This window comes from Melospiza melodia, chromosome 8 (assembly GCF_035770615.1).
Source record: "Melospiza melodia melodia isolate bMelMel2 chromosome 8, bMelMel2.pri, whole genome shotgun sequence".
Taxonomy (NCBI): domain Eukaryota; kingdom Metazoa; phylum Chordata; class Aves; order Passeriformes; family Passerellidae; genus Melospiza; species Melospiza melodia.
Genome location: NC_086201.1, coordinates 30,065,124 through 30,082,279, shown reverse-complemented (window position 1 = coordinate 30,082,279; position 17,156 = coordinate 30,065,124). Strand labels below are relative to the sequence as shown.

The window sequence follows — 17,156 nt, the reverse complement described above, 5'->3', positions numbered from 1 at the left end:
TCTCAGGCTTAGTCATAGTAGGAGCAAGGAGTGATGGCCTGAATTATGCAGCAAAAGTTCTCAGAATAGTGAATGAGTCACTATTGCCCTTGAACTTTCTGGATCTGAAACTATATTTATCATTTTGCATTGTTCCCAAGCTGTGTAGCTGCAGTCCCACACACAGAGCAACTTGCATTTTCTGCCCTCACCAGCTAAAAACACAGACAGGGGAATTTCCAGGGAGAGAAGTCGAGGATCGATTTCTTTAAGTGAGTTGTAAGAAAAGCTTTAATGAAGAGTACCTGCAGTAGGAGATTACTAATGTAGTAATGTGAAGGCAATACTAAAGGTTAAATACAGGAATAAGGCAATAGTGTACAAAATAATTTACTTTTTTTTTTAAAAAAAGGAAGTGAGTAAAATTAAAGAGTTCCTGTAGGGTCAAGTATCATGGGGTACTGTTTTGAGAGGCAAATATTTTTGTGAATGTAGTAGCATTTTCTTTTCCTTCCTACCACCTTATCTGAAATGTTCTGAACAGAAACCAGAGCACTGAAAGGAAAGATCCAGATCATTACATTTTTCATTCTTCCACTTCTTCTCCCCCTACAGTATAAGAGATGAATTAGACAAGTTTTTGCACCAGGTTGTGGCCAAACAGCTGGCTTAGAAAAGAGTGCAGCTGTCATACTAACAAACCACCTTGGCACTAAAATTCTGAATCTTGTAGTGTCTGCAGAACTGTGTGTTCAATTAGTGACCAAATGCACAGTCTGGAAGAGACAGCACTCAGAGTCTCTGGTCTTAGAACAGCAGACTCTAGAAGAAATGAAAAAGGTGCTTGAGAGACTTCTATCTTTAGAATATTTTACGTAACACAATTTTTAAAATGAGAAATATTATTATTGGTCAGCAGGATAAAAGAGGCAGTATTGGCTTGCCAAAAAGGACTTAGCAAATGGAAATCCAAAATTAGTTCCAGGAAATATAATAGGTAACGTAATAAGTACGTGAGAAATGCAGGTACTTTGCATTTTTGTATGTGAAGTTACTGCAGCACAGGATTACACATCCCACACTGGTATTTCAAGTTTCCTTGATCAGTGGGAAGCAAAACCATTGGTGTGTGGAGGCTCATTTTATAGGCATAGATTATCAGCTATCTTTATATCTTCCTCCAAAAGCCCTCATGGCTGTTGTGACAATTTATTAGCATAGGCAATTCCTGTGGGTATTTGTGCTGCCGGGTAAGTGGAAGCACAAGGCAAGACTACTCTCCATGTCGATTTGTAGTTATCTCAGAGTGCATGAAAAATGGGTAACAGAACCTTCTCTGTTTTATGGGGTCTGTAAGAGGAAGTTACTATGCCTAAACAGCTGAAACTTTCAATCTGGAGGGTGGTGGAAAACAAAATATCAGTATCTTCAGAGTAAAGCATTTCAAATAAAGTGTACAGCAAGATCATTTCAACTCAGAATTGCAGCTTTTCCGCCCCCACCCCTGCCAAACATAATAAACATAGCAGATGAAATAAACCTCAATGCATGGGGAAATTGTTCACAAGGAAATTTAGCAGTAATAAACTCCCAGCTCCACAAGTATTTACATTTTTGCTCCGAAAATTAAGATTCCTAAACTGAGAAGACTAGGGACAATTAAAATCTGGTTTGCATGTTGGCATTACTGAGGAAGTAGGATGATAGGAAATCTTGTCTTCTACTGTTACCCATAATGGATAAAATTTGCTAATATAGATTTGTACTCATCCAGGACAAATTTAGCAGTTGGTGATGTGAGCAAAGTTTCACCAAGTAACTGCAAAATCTGTGACTCCCAAAATGCCATATCCTGACAGCTGTGACAGAAGCTTAAGTGTATATATAAAGAGTGACATTTACACCTTGTGCTGAAGCCCTGCAGTTATTTTCTGCTACTTTTCTCTGCTACATTTTTTCTTTTAGGACTTCACAACCATGGGTCAGTTGCTCCCAAACTGGGACCTGTAGGTGAGCAGCAGCAAAATTTCCACACTCTGATTAAATGTTTGATAATGTGAACATGAAGAATGGCCACACCCAGTTCACCTAGGCAGCCAGGTGGTTGATTTTTGTGGGTTTGTGTTTGTTTATTTATTTTTCTCAAAACCCCAAAAATTTGAGACATTTGACCAAGCCTTACAGCCTCCAGAGTAAGTTTTGGCAATGAGCTATGCAGTTACCCTTTTATTGAAAGTACGTGGAAACCCCTTAGGAGCTCTGCTCCTTGCCAGAAGCGTTTGACCCCAAAAATGTGGGAACAACCATTTCTTCTGAGTGCATTTCCAAGGGGCTCCTGTTCCCTGAGCCTTTTCCTAAGGTGTCTAGTGGGTGATGGATGCAGGCTCTGTGCATTCTTCTCTCTCCTCTGGGCTGAGCGCTGCAGTTGTGTCAGCAGAGGTTTAGGTTGGATATTAGAATGTGTTTCACCCCGAGGATGGTCGGGCATCCCCAGGGAAGTGGTCACAGCCTGGCAAGAGTTCGAGAAGGGTTCGGACAAAGCTCTCAGGCACAGGGTGAGGGTCTTGGGCTGTGCTGTGCAGGGCCAGGAGCTGGATTCCATGATCCTCGTGGGTCCCTTCCAACTCGGCGTATTCTGTGCTCCTGCCGGCACGGCGGAGGCGGTGCCCTTCGTAATCAAAAACATACAGTTTTAAAAAATGGCCATATCCATGGCAACCTGAACCCGACACCGCCGCAGCCCAGCCCGCTCCCAACGCCTTTACACGTCGCAGAGCGAGGGAGGGAAGGAGGAAGGGAGGGAAGGAAGGAGGGAGCAGAGGAATGAGGGAGGGAGGCGGCGCCCCGGGGCCCCCCTCAGCGCTCCGGGTCCGCCCGCTTGGGGCGCTGCTGCTCCCGCCCGCCGGCCGCGCGCGACACCAGCGGCCCCGCGGGAGACTCGGCCCGCGCCGGGGGCGTGGCAATAGCCTTGAGTGACGTCCTCACTGACCAATGGTCGCGCCGCAAGCCTGACAGTTAAGTGGGTTCGGCCAATGGCGCGCAGCGGGGGGCGGGCGCGGCGCGGTGCGAGAGGTGCGGCCGGGCGGCGCGGCGGGCAGTCGGCGCGGTGGCGCAGGATGATGCGGCTGTGGCGCTCGGCGCTGCTGCGGGAGCTGCTGCTGCTCGGCCCGCCGGGGGCGGCCGGCGGCGGGGCCCCGGCCCCGGCACCCGCCGCCGGGACCAGGCGCCTCCAGCCGCCGCTCGCCGCTCTCGGCGCTAGCCCGCCTGCCGCCCGCCGCGGCCCGGCGGCGCTGCCGGCAGCGCGAGGTCTGTGCACCCGCTCCGAGGGAGCCTTGGAGGAGCCGGGGAAGGGGGCGCAGGCGCCGTCGCCGACTCCCGGCGAGCCCCCCGCCGACAGCGGCCACAACAATAACCACGGCGGCGGCAGCAAGGAGATGGCCGTAGGCGGCGGCGGGGAGAAGTGAGTGTGGAGGGGGCGGCGGGCGCGGGGGATGATGCGGAGGCGCCATGTGAGCGCCGCCTCCCCCTCGCACGCGTGGTGCCTGCGGAAGGGGCCGGGCCGCGCCGGGCGGGCGCTTCCCCGGCAGGTGCGGGGACCCCGGGGCTGCCGGGTCCATCGCGGCCGTTCCCCGGGCGGTGCGGGCCCCGCTGCCGGCGGCTCGCAGCGGGAGCGAGGCGGGCAGGCGCACGCGCGTGGCGGGGGCGTGCGCGCCGCTCGGGGCTCCGTTCCCCGCGGCGTGCGGCCCGGGCAGTGCCCCGGCACCCCCGGCCATCCCTCCCGCCTGTGTGCGCGGCTGCCGTCCCTGGGCAGGCCCGGCGCAGGTGGTAGGGTGCCTTCGGTAGCGCTTCCACTTGGCTAAAAATATTTTTCAAGAGGAGCGAAAGCTGTGGCATCTCGCATTAATTATTAGAGGCAGTGTGCACGGTGCGTAGTGCTGCCTCGGAGGTTTTGCAGCAATGTCTTCTTCTCCGTGGGTGCGTCCCTGTGTAACCTGCCCTAGGGTGACCCAGCCTTGGCAGGGGCATTGGGAACTGGGTGATCTGCAGAGGGCCCTTCCAGCCTTAACTATTCTGTGATCTAGTGCAGCCAGGCACAGATCCGTCTGTGGTGAGTACAGATGTTTATAGGTGCTGCAGGATGTGTGCCTGTGCCAAGGTCCTTGCTTGTCCCTTAGAGACAAAGGTATGTGCAGGTAGTACAATGGTAGGGCTGTATATTTCTATGAAGTTAATATTCCTTTAGTCAGAAATGGAAATACTCCTTAAAAAGAAAAACCACCCAAAACCCGTGGGAGACCGGTGTATCAGCTCCAGTTTTTACACCTGGCAATGGATACCAGAGGTTGAGTATAATAATGAGGATAATGGTTTGATAGAACGTTCTTTTCTGTTAGTCTTCAGCATTATGCAAGTCTTGAGTATTCATTTCCTAGCATCCCCTGTCTTGATAGTCTGTACATTGGCTGGTTGAACCTGGGTACATTGAGAATCTCAGAAAACCTTTTACAAGAAGTTTGACCGCTTAACTGCCAGCCCCACGAAGACTTCTCCTTTGTATATGTTTGAAATGTACCCCATGGCATTTCTGTAGGCACCCTGTGCTCTGATTATGGGGTGGCATAATTAAAATTAAACCCAAGCTGCTTTCCCAGGCTTTGCTATGCCTATTACCTGGATGAAGAGAGCAAATGACAGAAGAAACAGGGCTGAGAAGGGAGTACCTTGTTTTGACACTGAGCAAAGTCTCTGTTAGTCTAATGCTAAGAGGAAGTCTGGGGAAGATTCCACAAAGCCAGTCAGGAAGCCTTCAGCCCTTAGCTTGTTAATAGTTCTGCTTTTGAGCTGTGGTTTGTGGGGTTTTTTTTTAGCATGAACTTCAATATGACAGGTGGGGAGAGAGGCTGTGACCTTGTTCTTTCCTGCTTTTTCCCTCCAGATGCATCAGCTACTCAGCCTGGTTCAGTGGGGTACAGCCTGCTTAAAAGGCATCACCAGTTACTTCTGCTGTCAGATGCCTTAAAAAATGCATGCCTGTCAGGTTATGTAACCCTGCAATATAATACACAATCATAACGGGTAGTATTTCTAAATTTATGCCCTTGTTCAACAAATATGAGGTCTCCTCTTTGAATTAGCTCTCTAGATAATGTTTTGGAACAAAAAAAATATCCTTCTGTAGTCGAATAGGTGTGGTTTATAAAGCCTGCACTTCTGTTTTCAAGCAGAAATACAGACATTAAAAACTTTGGAAAAAACCAGCATGCCAGCTGTGATGGGTTTTTGAGGATATTGCAAAGGTGATTTATTGAGGAGGTAACATTTTAAACCAAGCTGTTATTAGCTTCCTACAGCTAGCATCAATTAGGGAAATTCTTTCATTTCTAACATGTGTGGTAAAGCTATGTAGTCACAAACCAGTTAAACAATTTAAATAATTTTTGGCTTTTGACAAAAGGATGTATTTGAAAGTCAGATGTTTGTTCTTTAAATCTTACTGCAAAATGAACAGGGAGAAATTCTATAAAACATCTAGCATGTAGTTACAAACACAGAAAAAGCTAGAAACTTTCTTTTCATTTCAGGTTGTGTAGGAGTTCCTGGTGGCACATCAGTCAGGCTACTAGATACTTTCATTTTTACTTTTCTTGAGGCAGAACTGTGAAAGTCTTCCTTCAAGCATTTGTCAATGGTACATTCCATGTGGAAGTCATTGCTATGTTAAGACAGAGTGCAGGGTTAAGAAGAAAAGTGAGATTCTTCAAAAGACAGGTGTCTGAACTGCACTGACACCTGGGCTAAGTCACTGCAGTCTGTGTCCTGCTGATTCCAGTGCTTTGCCATCCTTAGTGTCTGAACATTTCAGGGGTGTTTGACAAGTGGATTGTGGACCTAACTGGCAATAGACTTTTTCTTTTTTAGTTAGTGTGGGGGGACTTTTTTTTCCTATTTGATTACAAGGTCATGGTTCTGGGATACTGAAATAACCCATGATGTCAAAAGACAGCAGTAAGGTTTTCCTGTTTATTTGCTTTCCTAACACTCCTTGTGTACAGAGTAGGAGTTGCAAGTAAAAGCCTAAAATGTTCTCTGCAAAGATTACACAGAAATTTAGAACAGTTCAATTCCTCATAGTGAGGATAAATGATGAGGTCTGTGGCTGATGAAATAACTAGTATCCCGTTGCATAACCAGATCCTCTGGTGCATTTTTTTCCATAACATCTTCCACCACCTCCTTATCCCTGCTCTCCAGCCTTCACACTGTGTATCCAACTGAAACAATGTATTTTGGACAGGAAAAATAATTGAGCTTAAACTGAGAGTGGTCACAGACCGGTAAATTTAATTAATAGGAATTGTGGATTAAAACACAATAGTATCTATGCTCATGCCTGAGTTATTAAAACACAGTAGCCTAAGACACTCCTCAGTTACAGATGTGTATAATATTTAATACCCTTTGCTTCTGCTTTCAATGTAACTGTTCTTCATTTGTTTTTACTTTCAGTATAAGAGTTCATTTTGTACTAGACAGTAAAGAGATGAAATAGTTTATCTTAGTAGAAGCTATTTCTAAATTAAAAAGGCCTTGATTAAGGTGAGAGGGAAAGCAAAATGTGAGTGACCCTAACTTTTGAAAGCTAAATTGGTCACTTTTTTAGCTAAATTGCAATAGTGCTAGACAGTGGTATATAGAATATCACAAAACAGTTAAACGAAGTGGTTTTGTTTTGTTTTTAATGACCAGGGAGTGGTAGTGCTCTTTTTTTAAGGGCACTGATAAATTCTGTGGATACTTTTAAAAATTAATTTGCTTTTACAGACCAGATAAGAGAGGAATAACAAGTAACCAGGCAGTGTTTCATTTTGCTGATACTTCTGATGGAGTGTGGATACAATACTCAGCCATGTGAGAAACAGAAGTGCACTTTTATTAGACCTTTCATGACTTCTGTAGAGGCCAAGGTTTTGAAGCTAGAGTTTGTTTTGTTTTTTTTTTTTTTTTACCAGAAACACTCTAGCTACTAAACATGTCTATCTTTGATCTAAGTTTATAAATATGTAGTTTGCTCTTGAACAATGGCAGTTCTTGGGTAAACAGCTGCCCGCCTCTCTTACGGGACCAGTGTCTCACTGTAGGAGTGGACAGAGAGCAGTTGCTGAGTGACCTGAGAAGTGATGGGAGATACAACCAAGATATACAGCATCTGTAGTATGGTGACAACTTCTTCACAGTGCCTGTCTTAGGCAGAGTGGCTGCTGACTGTGTCTTGGAGCTTTCATAGAATCCCAGAATCGTTTGGATTGGTGGAGACCATTTAAAGGTCACTTAGTCCAAACCCCTCTGCAATGAGCAGGGACATCTTCAGCAGCCAGATCAGGCTGCTGAGAGGCTCATGCAATCTGACCTTGAATGTTTCCGGGGTGGGGACCTGTTTCCAGGTCTGGACAGCCTGTTCCAGCATTTCACCACTCTCACCATAAAATTTCTTCATTATATATCTAATATAAAGCTGCCCTCTTTTAGTGGAAAACCATTATGCCTCATCCTGTTCTGACAGACCTCTCTAGAAAGCCTGTCCCCATCTCTCTTATAGACTCACTCTAGGTACTGAAAGGCTGCACTGAGGTCTCCCAGGACCCTCCTCTTCTCCAGGCTGAGCAACCCTGATTGCTTGAGCCTTACCTCCTAGGGGGACGTGCTCATCCCTCTGGCCATCTTGGTGGCTTCCTCTGGACCTGCTCCAGTGGGCTGATGTCATTGCTGTGCTGAGGGCCCCAGAGGTGACTGTAGTACTCTGTGTGGGGTCTTGGCAGGGTGGAGGAAAGGGGAAAATCCTCTCCTTGACCTGCTGCCCACATTGCTCTGCATGCAGCCCAGGACATGTTTGGCTCCAGTGCCTGTGCCTGGGTTGTGTCCAGCTTCTCCACCAGCACCCACAGATCCTTCTCAGCAGGGCTGCTCTTGGTCTGTTGTTCCCCTGGGATGTGTTGATTGCAGGAGTTACCGTGGCCCAGGTGTAGGACCCTGCACTTTACCCTGCTGAGCTTCATGAGGTTCGCACCTGGACAAGCTTCTTGAGTGCATCCAGGTCCCTCTGGATACTGGCCCATCCCTCAGGCTTGTCACCTGCACCTCTCAGCTTGGTGTCTTTGGCAAACTTGCTGAGGCTTCATTTGATCCCACTGTCGGTGTCAGTGATGAAGATCTTCAATGGTCCCTGAGGGACAATTGTTGGTGACAGTAATTGTAACCTCATTTTTATGACTGGTATCGTATTTGTTACTAACGCCAGAAACTATTACTAGCAATATCATATCTGTATATCATTTGTTGTTGTGTAAATCCTGTTCTGCATTTTGGCAGTTCTATCCTGAAGTACAGAGTAAGAATCTTCCACATTATTTGAAATTTAATATTGTTTTTATCCTAGAAATTCAGCGTTTGTTAGAATGAAGTCCCCCCTCAGAATCTGGTGTAGAAATTGGACTGATGCAAAAGGAAGATCTGAAAGAAGGACTGCAGAGTCCTTGTGGTTGGAATTCCTATGTTGGCTTTTCTTTGTATTTAAAAAACCAGTCCACCTGTATTGTAGTCCACAGATTAGTATACTACCAAAGAATTCTAGTTGTTCAATAGTCTAGTGCTTTTTTTTTTTTCAAGAAGGTAAAGAAAAACCAAAAGTCATTATTCATGAAATCAGCTAAACTGGAATTTCCACTTAATTTGACTGTGAAAATTGCAAGTTCCCTGACCTGAAAAACAGCTTTTTGCCATGTGTGGAACAGAATTATCTTGCTAAGTGTGTTCACAGTGCCAAAACACATCTTTTAGGTTAAGCAAACATCAGTTACTGACATCACTGATCTGATAAAGTGCAGAGCAAGCCTTTTCACCCCTTTAAACTTTACCAAAAGATGGACTATTTGACAAGGAGCAATTTTCTGTAAATATATTGAATGTCATCCTCTTTGCTTTGGTCGTCTGTGCAGCTCCATTGTTTAATTAGGCTGAGTGACCCAATATTGAACAACAGCAGATGTGAAAGATATGAAAACCACGTTGGGAGGTTTTCTGCTGTGGAAGGTGCACGTCTCTAAAATAGATTAAAATCTTGTGTAGAGGCAGGTAAAATCTTGGTTAAATGGCTGAAGTACTTTTCTGCATCTTTCCAGATAGAAATTCCATACTTGGAACAGCTGTAAAATTGAGTAATTGCTCAGAAATGTGTAATTAAATAGGTTATCAGTTAACATTTCTCAGTGTGTTTGCTGGCTGGTTTTGCCAGGGTGAAATAGGAAAGTTTCCTCTGCCAGACCTTAAGCAGTCCAGAAATCACTTGTGTAGCAGAGACACTGCTTAAAACATGAAATCTCAGCATTTTGGGGAGCTCAGTTGAATGCTTTGTATAAATGATGAATATGTAGGGGTGTAGATGATGTAGCTTAGCATAACTTTTAGAATTAGTTCCCTACAGAATTAGGATGCAGACGTCCTAAAGCTTTCATTGCTGTGTTGGAAGTTCTGGTTCTGTTGGCTTGACTGGACATACAATCCCCAAAGGACTGAAAATGAAACATGCTGCCTGGAAGACCTGAATTTTCTTTAGCAAAAGGGCTGCTCAGTAATTTGCTTGAGGTAGTTGTAAGCGTTTGTCCTGGTTGAATTGCCAGCCTGTCTGTGCATTAGTCAGCCAGCATAATTTAAATTAAAAAAAATAAATTCTAGACTGTAAGACAAGGAAAGTTCTGTTGGCTTACAAAGCTGTCTTCTGTTCTTAGTATGTAATACAGGGTTTTAAATTGGAAAATGAGAGGTGATATTTTTTACTACTGGTTTTCACAGCTAGTTACAAGGAAAGGAGGGAGGCAAGGGCAATCTAGAGGTTGTCTTAAATTTATAAGGGTATTTGGGTACAATCAGATTTTTATTAAAAATAATCATAAATCTGACTTGTGTAAGTATTGGGAGAGGAAAGGATTAAACGTCAGCCAGTAAGATTGCATTGGCCTATCTAGGGTCTGTGCTGAGCTGGAGCATTTTGTTTTTGCACTTGTAACCCTGAGTTCTGTTATTCAGAGAATTACTAATCTCTTCAAAACTTCAGTGACTAGAATTTGGACCCCCTTTTTGTAAACACATGCATAAATGTATAAAAATACATAAATTGCCACTGAGCATTCTAGTTTCAGGCAATGGTTTCTCTATTGCTGTATAGTAACAAAGTATTGCCAGTATTAATAGATTATAAGATAGACCTTTAAAACTGCTGGTTAAAATAATGTAAGACTGCATACTCTACATTTAGTTACTATCTACACATTTATTTCTTTTGGTTTGATGTGTTTTTGTTTGTCCAACATTGGAACATTGGCTTTTTTGTCTGGAAACAAACCTGGGCACTTCAGGTGACCAAAGAATCAGAATCCCTTTGCTGTCACTGCCCCTCAGTCTGGAAGTGCAGTGGGCACTGCTTACAGGGCAAGTGTTAAGACTTGGGCTCCTGCCTGCTGCAGGGTGCTCTGCAATATCAAGGAATATTTTTATATTTTTTACAGGTTAAATCTGTAAACTTCAAAGGGAAGGGAAAGCTGTCAGTACTACAGCTTTCTGTCTTAGAAGGAATCTGAGTGCTTTGTGTGGTAGGTTTCCTTCAGATTTCACATGAAATGGAGATGCAGGTAATGAAAACCTGCAGGCTAGGGAAGCACATCAGAGTGCAATAGGTAACACCTGGGATCCTGGGAGAGGGGTGTGTTTACACTGATAAGCACAGTGACCATTAAAGGTGCATCTACACTGGGTTTACTTAGCTAAGTAGGTGTGATGAGAGTCGCTCCTTCTGCTTCAGGTGCTCGATTATGCTGCAGATGGCTTTGCTTGTCTCATGGTAACTGATGGGGCTTACATAAGCTTCTAGAAGGATAAGGACTTTAGGACTCCGCTGTGGAGTCCTGAAAATGGGATTGTTTTGAAGAAAGTATTACACATTTATCCTCTCCTTCTCTTGCCTGTAGAACAGTTGGGTCGGTATGCTCTACAACTTCATTATGAGGCATATATGTCCTGGAATCTTATAAATAATTTATCCTCTGCAAGTGACATACCTATCCTTGGTAACATCAAAAAGAGGGATATGTGATTAATCTGTTCCCAAGAAAACCTAAATATAATCTTAGTGGTAAATGTGTGACAGTAAAAATATGACTGAGTTGCAGTTAAGAATGTCTGCTGCTGTAAAATCTATGTATGCTGCTTGTAATATTACCATTTTTTTCCTACTTGAAGTCTAAGCTTTGTGTTCACTGATGAAAACGTTCTTTGAAATTAGTGGTAGCACTGAAAATGTATTTGCCTGAGGATAATGCAAAAATGTGTATAAATAAAAAAATAGGCACTAAAATAATAGATTTTTTTCTGTTTTCCAGTAAAATAAAACAAGGTCTCCTTCCCAGCTTAGAAGATCTGCTTTTCTATACTATTGCAGAAGGACAAGAAAAAATACCAGTTCATAAATTCATAACTGTAAGTTTACTGTTCCAAAGTGCTGTATGTATGCTAACTACTGCAAGGTTATTTTAATAATTTAAATGCAAGAATGCAAAGAAAGAATTTCTGTTGTACATGTTTATCTAGAAGGAATGTATTGTTCCCCCCAGTGATGTTTTTGTAATTAAGTAAGAGAATGAGTATATTCATGTTATTATTCACTTCTTTGATGTGCAAAAGAGTATGCTTGAAAGCAGCTGTGCCTGTGGCATAGCTCAGTAGTATTTGTGCTTGTGTAAAATCTAGTTGGACCACTGGATTTCAAATAACATTAATGTTTTGACATAAAATGCAGCCAAAATGGCCAAAGGAAATTGCTAAAGAATCAGTGAAGTGTCACAATGTCTCTGTTGATGATGCAGTGGCAGATCTCTTACAGTGTTAAATGCTGAGCAGTAGATAACTTGATTGTAATAACACATCTTTTCACTTATTAATTGCTGTTTTATTGTAACAGGCACTCAAATCTACAGGATTACGTACATCTGATCCTCGATTGAAAGAGTGCATGGATATGCTGAGACTGACTCTTCAGACTACTTCAGATGGTGTTATGCTGGACAAGGACCTTTTTAAAAAGTAAACTTTCTGTCAATTATGTACCTGTATAATTCTGAATGAATGCTATCTGTGTGTTACTGAGGGTGTCTTAAGGAGAGACATGAGGTATATAAATCGATTAGAAAGGGAGTCACACACACCCTCCTGATGCTCTTTTGATAAAAGTTGTTCTCAGATTTCAGGCAGCAGACAGGCTGTGTGATCTCCACAAGAGCTTAATGTGTCAGTGTTGTTTGCATGTGTGGCTGAGCCCATACTGCAGCTCCTGGTCAGGTGCCAAACAAAATTAATTGATGCAGCATGAAGTGTTTAGTATGATTACATAAAACTGCTCTCTCTGTACTGTCAGTTTTTAATCAGGAGTTCAGGATGCTGCTTCTGTGTGGCAAGATGTTCAGAAGGATGTATGTAATTCTCAAAGTGAGTGTGAGGAAAACAGTGACGTTAAATTTCAGGATAGGTGGGGGTGAGAGGGGTTAGCATTGCTGACATTGGTCTGTTTTGGAAAAGATCTGTGTGCTGTATTTTAGTGATGCTTTTGTTTGGTTATTTTTAGCAAAGTCTGTAGTCAGCTGGAAGTATAAGCACTGTTCACGTTGTCTTCTGCTCATTTCAAGCACCCTTCTTTGCTCCTCTGCTTTACAGCTTTTGTGTGCCAAAAGACTGGAAATGTTGAGCCTCTTAAATTTTGAAATGAAATTTTTAGACTATTTTTCTGTCTGCATTTTTATTCCATTTGCAGAGTAAATCATAATACCTAAAACTTTCTTGCACATACAATTTTCTAAGTACATATATATATATATATAATACATACATTTTATGTACACATAGGTATATAAAATATATACAGTATATGCTTATGCTATACTATGTATTGACATAGCTTATGTAAGCATAAATATAAATATAATTTTTTTGGAAATAGATTGAGAAAAAGTTAATGTCTGGATGTGAAACACAAAAGCCAGTCAACTCATCAGCAAATGGACATCAAACTCCATCAGCAGATGGACCTTTACCTTGCTTTGTTAAGGTCCTGCATGGACTAACTTTACTCCTGTGTTAAGTTCTAGACCAGGTCTTAATTTTTTAATTGTCAGCCGAGTAAGAACTCTAAATTGTTAGATTCAGAAACCTTCCTGGGTGCATGGATGCATTGGAAAGGAAATGCATTTGCTGTTATCTGTTATATTTGTACTAAAAGGCTTATTTGTCACAGTAAAGTGAATTATGTTTTAGGCAAGCGCTCTTCATTTGAAAAAGAATTGATTGCTAATTAGCAGGATTATCTTATGTTCTGTGTCACATCTCTGGGATTTGATCCTCTGTGTGAGCACAGTAGTCATTACTGTAACGATTTGTGGAAAGCTTACATGGTTGCTTCCTGTGTAGGAAGAGTTTTGAATGTGAATCTTGTTTCACATAGCAAGTTTTTCTCTGCAGCAACAGAGATGGTTCCTTTGTCACCTTTTTTTGGTGAATTAAAAACCCCTGAACTTCAGTTACCTGTTTCTTGTAGGGACACTGCATTTATTGTGAAGAGGCTTGCACAGGGTCCCTGTATTTTCTTCTATGAGTGTTTAAGGTGTGAAATATAATAATGTGTCTAGTCAGCTGTACTTACCTCAGGACTTGAAAGCTTCAGTTCCCAAAACATAGAAGTCAGGAGTGTAATTCTCCATTTGAATTTGAATCCAAAGCTGCCAGATCAAATAAAGTATCAAGATTAAGTGATCTGGAGTGGTGGTAGCATAAGTTTGACTAAATCAATCAAGGCCAGTAGAAATTACCTGTAAAATACACCAGCTCATGCACCTGTATTGTCTGTCATTCTGTATGCCTTTTTAGTGGTTCTAAACATTAGGCTGCAGTTCGACTAAAATTGCATTATTTTGAAGGTTTTTTGGCTTTACAGCACTCTCCACATTAGAAAGAATCTCCATATTACAGGCAAAGCAACTTGGAGTTTTAATCTTTCATCTGCAGAATTTCATTAAATGAAGATTTCTAGACTGCACATTTCAGAGAGAGTGTTGATAAATTAATGAATTAGCTGTTAATGTTGCATTTGTGTAGCATAATGTGGTCCTTGCAGGGTGAGACCAGGCTGCTGATGAAAGCAGTGCAACATGCTGCTTAGCTTGCTATCAGAATTTTTTTTCTTTCCTTTTTTTCCTTTTTGGTACTACTTAATATAATAGTACTCTGTTATAATAATAGTACTCAACAAATTCATCTGTTGTTAGATGAAACTTTAGGGCTGCTTTATGTAGGGAAGCAGTAATAAGCAATCTGAGTCAGAACTTGAAAAATAATAGATAAACCTAACAAGGTGGTAAAGGAAACAAAGTGATCCTAACTTTGTGCTAAAGAACGAAGATGCAATTTCCAAAACCCTCAAACTGTTGCTTTCAAAGTTGGTTATACAAGTCACGGACAGTTAATATTGATCATAAGACTTGCAGCCAAATCTTCCTAACCAAAATGTATCGGGAAAATTTATAGTTTGAAATTACATTTTTTAAAGCAGGGCAAGAAATACTTGGATTGGGATTTGGCAAGAGAGTTCTGGGGTTTTTTTCAGGCTGAGATTCTAAAGTTTGTTGAAATGGAAGAATGTAAAGTAGCACTTTTTAGAGTACCTATTCTGATCGCCACTAAACTATGTGAGAGATAAGGGCCAAGTTGTTCACAGTATTTGACTGTGGAAAGGTCTTTATTTATCAGTATAATTATTTACTTAATTATAATTATTTACTTTATTTATCAGTATAATTATTTACTTAAATTCCTCCCTATGATCTCTTCCTATTGCTCCACTTCTTCAGAGCCTGAGGCCAGCCATCTCCATAGAGTTACCTGGAACATAATTAGTTAATTACTTAGGTGGGAGGAGATGTCAGCTGCAGAATTTTAGAGGCTGTCTTAGCTCATGTCCTGCCTGCCTGAAAACTGTCAATCCTGTTTACTGTCCTGTTAAAGGGAGACCCAAGAACTCTGTTATTTTGTCTGTGCTCCTATTGTTCTGAATGCCCATCTAGATAACCTGAACCCTTGTATTTAATTTAGTCTATGAATTCATAGGATTTGTTTGGGTTAAGGTGTACCAGGATAAATACCCAGACAATGACCTTGGCAGAGCCTGGGAAAAATTGGTAACAATAAGTAAATATCCTTCACCAGCACAGCCATTTCTGTAGTGAGTTTTAATCCCTACATTAAAAGGATTGAACTGCTGAAGTGAGCATCATGGCCTTCGTGTAAATTTTAACTATGTAAATGCCCTTCTTGTTTCAGAAACATAATGTCATCTTAAGAGAACTGTATTTCAGTGCACACTGCCTTCTTGTTTTCCAGACTTTGCATAGAGTTGTTCTAAAAGGTTTGGGTGAACTTCAGATATTTGTTTTTTCTTATAGGAGGGCTTAATGCTGCCCAGATAGTACAGACAGTGTAGAAGTGCATCTGAAGTTTGAACCTAGTGCATGTTGTGTTGTTACTCCTTCTGCACACATAGCTGCCATCAGTGTTATTAATTACTTTTGAAAAGGGGTTTTGCACCTGGACTAGGTGACTGTAATTGGAAGCTGTTGGGAACAAAAGCAAACAGCAGTTTTTGCAAGATACAGAAAAAAATGACAGATTGCAACAAAAACAACTCAACTGCAGTTTTCACATAGGCTAAGAAAGCAGCGAGTTACAGCCTGCAGTTTGTAAGGTGACTGTACATCGGAAACTTCAGTTTCTCTTTCACTTTCAGAGAGGAGTGCTTATCAGCATTTGAAATGGATATCAGTGCAATTTAAGATAAAGTCCTCGAAGTAGGAGGAGTTTAAAGGCCTAGAAAAAGAGAGAGGATTCAAAGGGAAGATAATTCGTAGCATGTGCCTAGATGTTCTTTACTTTCCATTTGCCTGCGGTAATAGTATGTGCCTGCTTCTGTCAACAGTGGCAGAAGGCACGGTGTGAAGGTGTTAACTGTTTGTTTGCTGTCAAACCTGCCTTTGTCCTCCTTGCCCTGGATGGGGCTGTTAATGCCTTTTATCAGGTCGTATTTCAACTGACTTGATAATGGCTGCCAATTGCTCTCCTCTCTCACCCACAGCACACCGCTTTGAGCATGTCTCAGTTTGTGTTTTCATCCTTCCTTCTGTTTGTCCTAGATAAGTCTCTTCCTTTTTACCTCATCGTTTTTTCGCTGTCCCAGATGGGCTGACGTTCAGAGGGTGTGGCCGATAGTGTAACTGTGTTTTCTGGGCTAAAAGGCAACAGAGATTCCTTGAGTACTGGGGATTTGAAACAAGAAACTTGCAGTATGGCTCACTATTAACTTTTGCTTAGTGCAGGAGATGTTATCAAGTTTTTCCACAGGGTTTTGTCCTTATTAAGAGTGGAATCACATTCCAGTTCGGTCTGTTGGCAGAGTTCGCACCTCAGTTAGTGGTGAAAGGGTGAAATGAGTGAGAGAAAGCAACCCTGAACCTCCCAAGTCTGATTTGTTAGAACCTTTTTTAGACAAGGACTGGGTTAGATAAACTTCAGATAATTTGATCCCAAGAATTGGGTGCTTTAGATCCCTTTTGCAAGGTGAGGTGCTACTTGAAGGCAGATTGGTAATACCTTGCAGTTGAAACTTCAGAAGAGAGCTTTAAGTAGAAAGGAATAAAAAGGCATGCAGTAAAGCTATTACAACTAATTTTAAAAAATGGAGTGGCAAATTGGAAAAGTAATATAGACTCCTCCTCTTAGGCATGTAGCTTCAAGGGACTGAAGGTCCTAATTAAATTACGTGTAATTGCTTTTTCACGCTACATTGTCCAAGTACTAATAAATGTTTTTAACTTTTTGCAGGTGTGTACAGAGTAATATTGTGTTGCTTACTCAAGCTTTCAGAAGGAAGTTTGTCATTCCAGATTTTATGTCGTTTACTTCCCATATTGATGAGCTATATGAAAGTGCTAAAAAACAATCTGGAGGAAAGGTAATCTCTGTGTAAATTCAACTTCAAACTTCTGTAGATTTTCAGTATTAACCAAATGCATAATTTGTTAAGTAGACAGGTT

General features: G+C 42.1%; 1 protein-coding gene across 2 annotated transcripts in view; it reads left to right on the top strand.

Moving 5' to 3' along the window:
- The first annotated feature begins 3,011 nt into the window (after window positions 1-3,011).
- The window catches only part of GLS (glutaminase), a 59,477-nt gene continuing 45,332 nt past the window's right edge, over window positions 3,012-17,156 (top strand). The window contains exons 1-4 of one of the 2 annotated variants that reach the window (XM_063162504.1): window positions 3,012-3,439; window positions 11,409-11,505; window positions 11,987-12,108; window positions 16,945-17,074. In XM_063162504.1, coding sequence (XP_063018574.1) covers window positions 3,012-3,439; window positions 11,409-11,505; window positions 11,987-12,108; window positions 16,945-17,074 — 777 coding nt within the window. The remainder of the gene's footprint in view (window positions 3,440-11,408; window positions 11,506-11,986; window positions 12,109-16,944; window positions 17,075-17,156) is intronic. The other variant, XM_063162505.1, reaches the window with a different exon arrangement.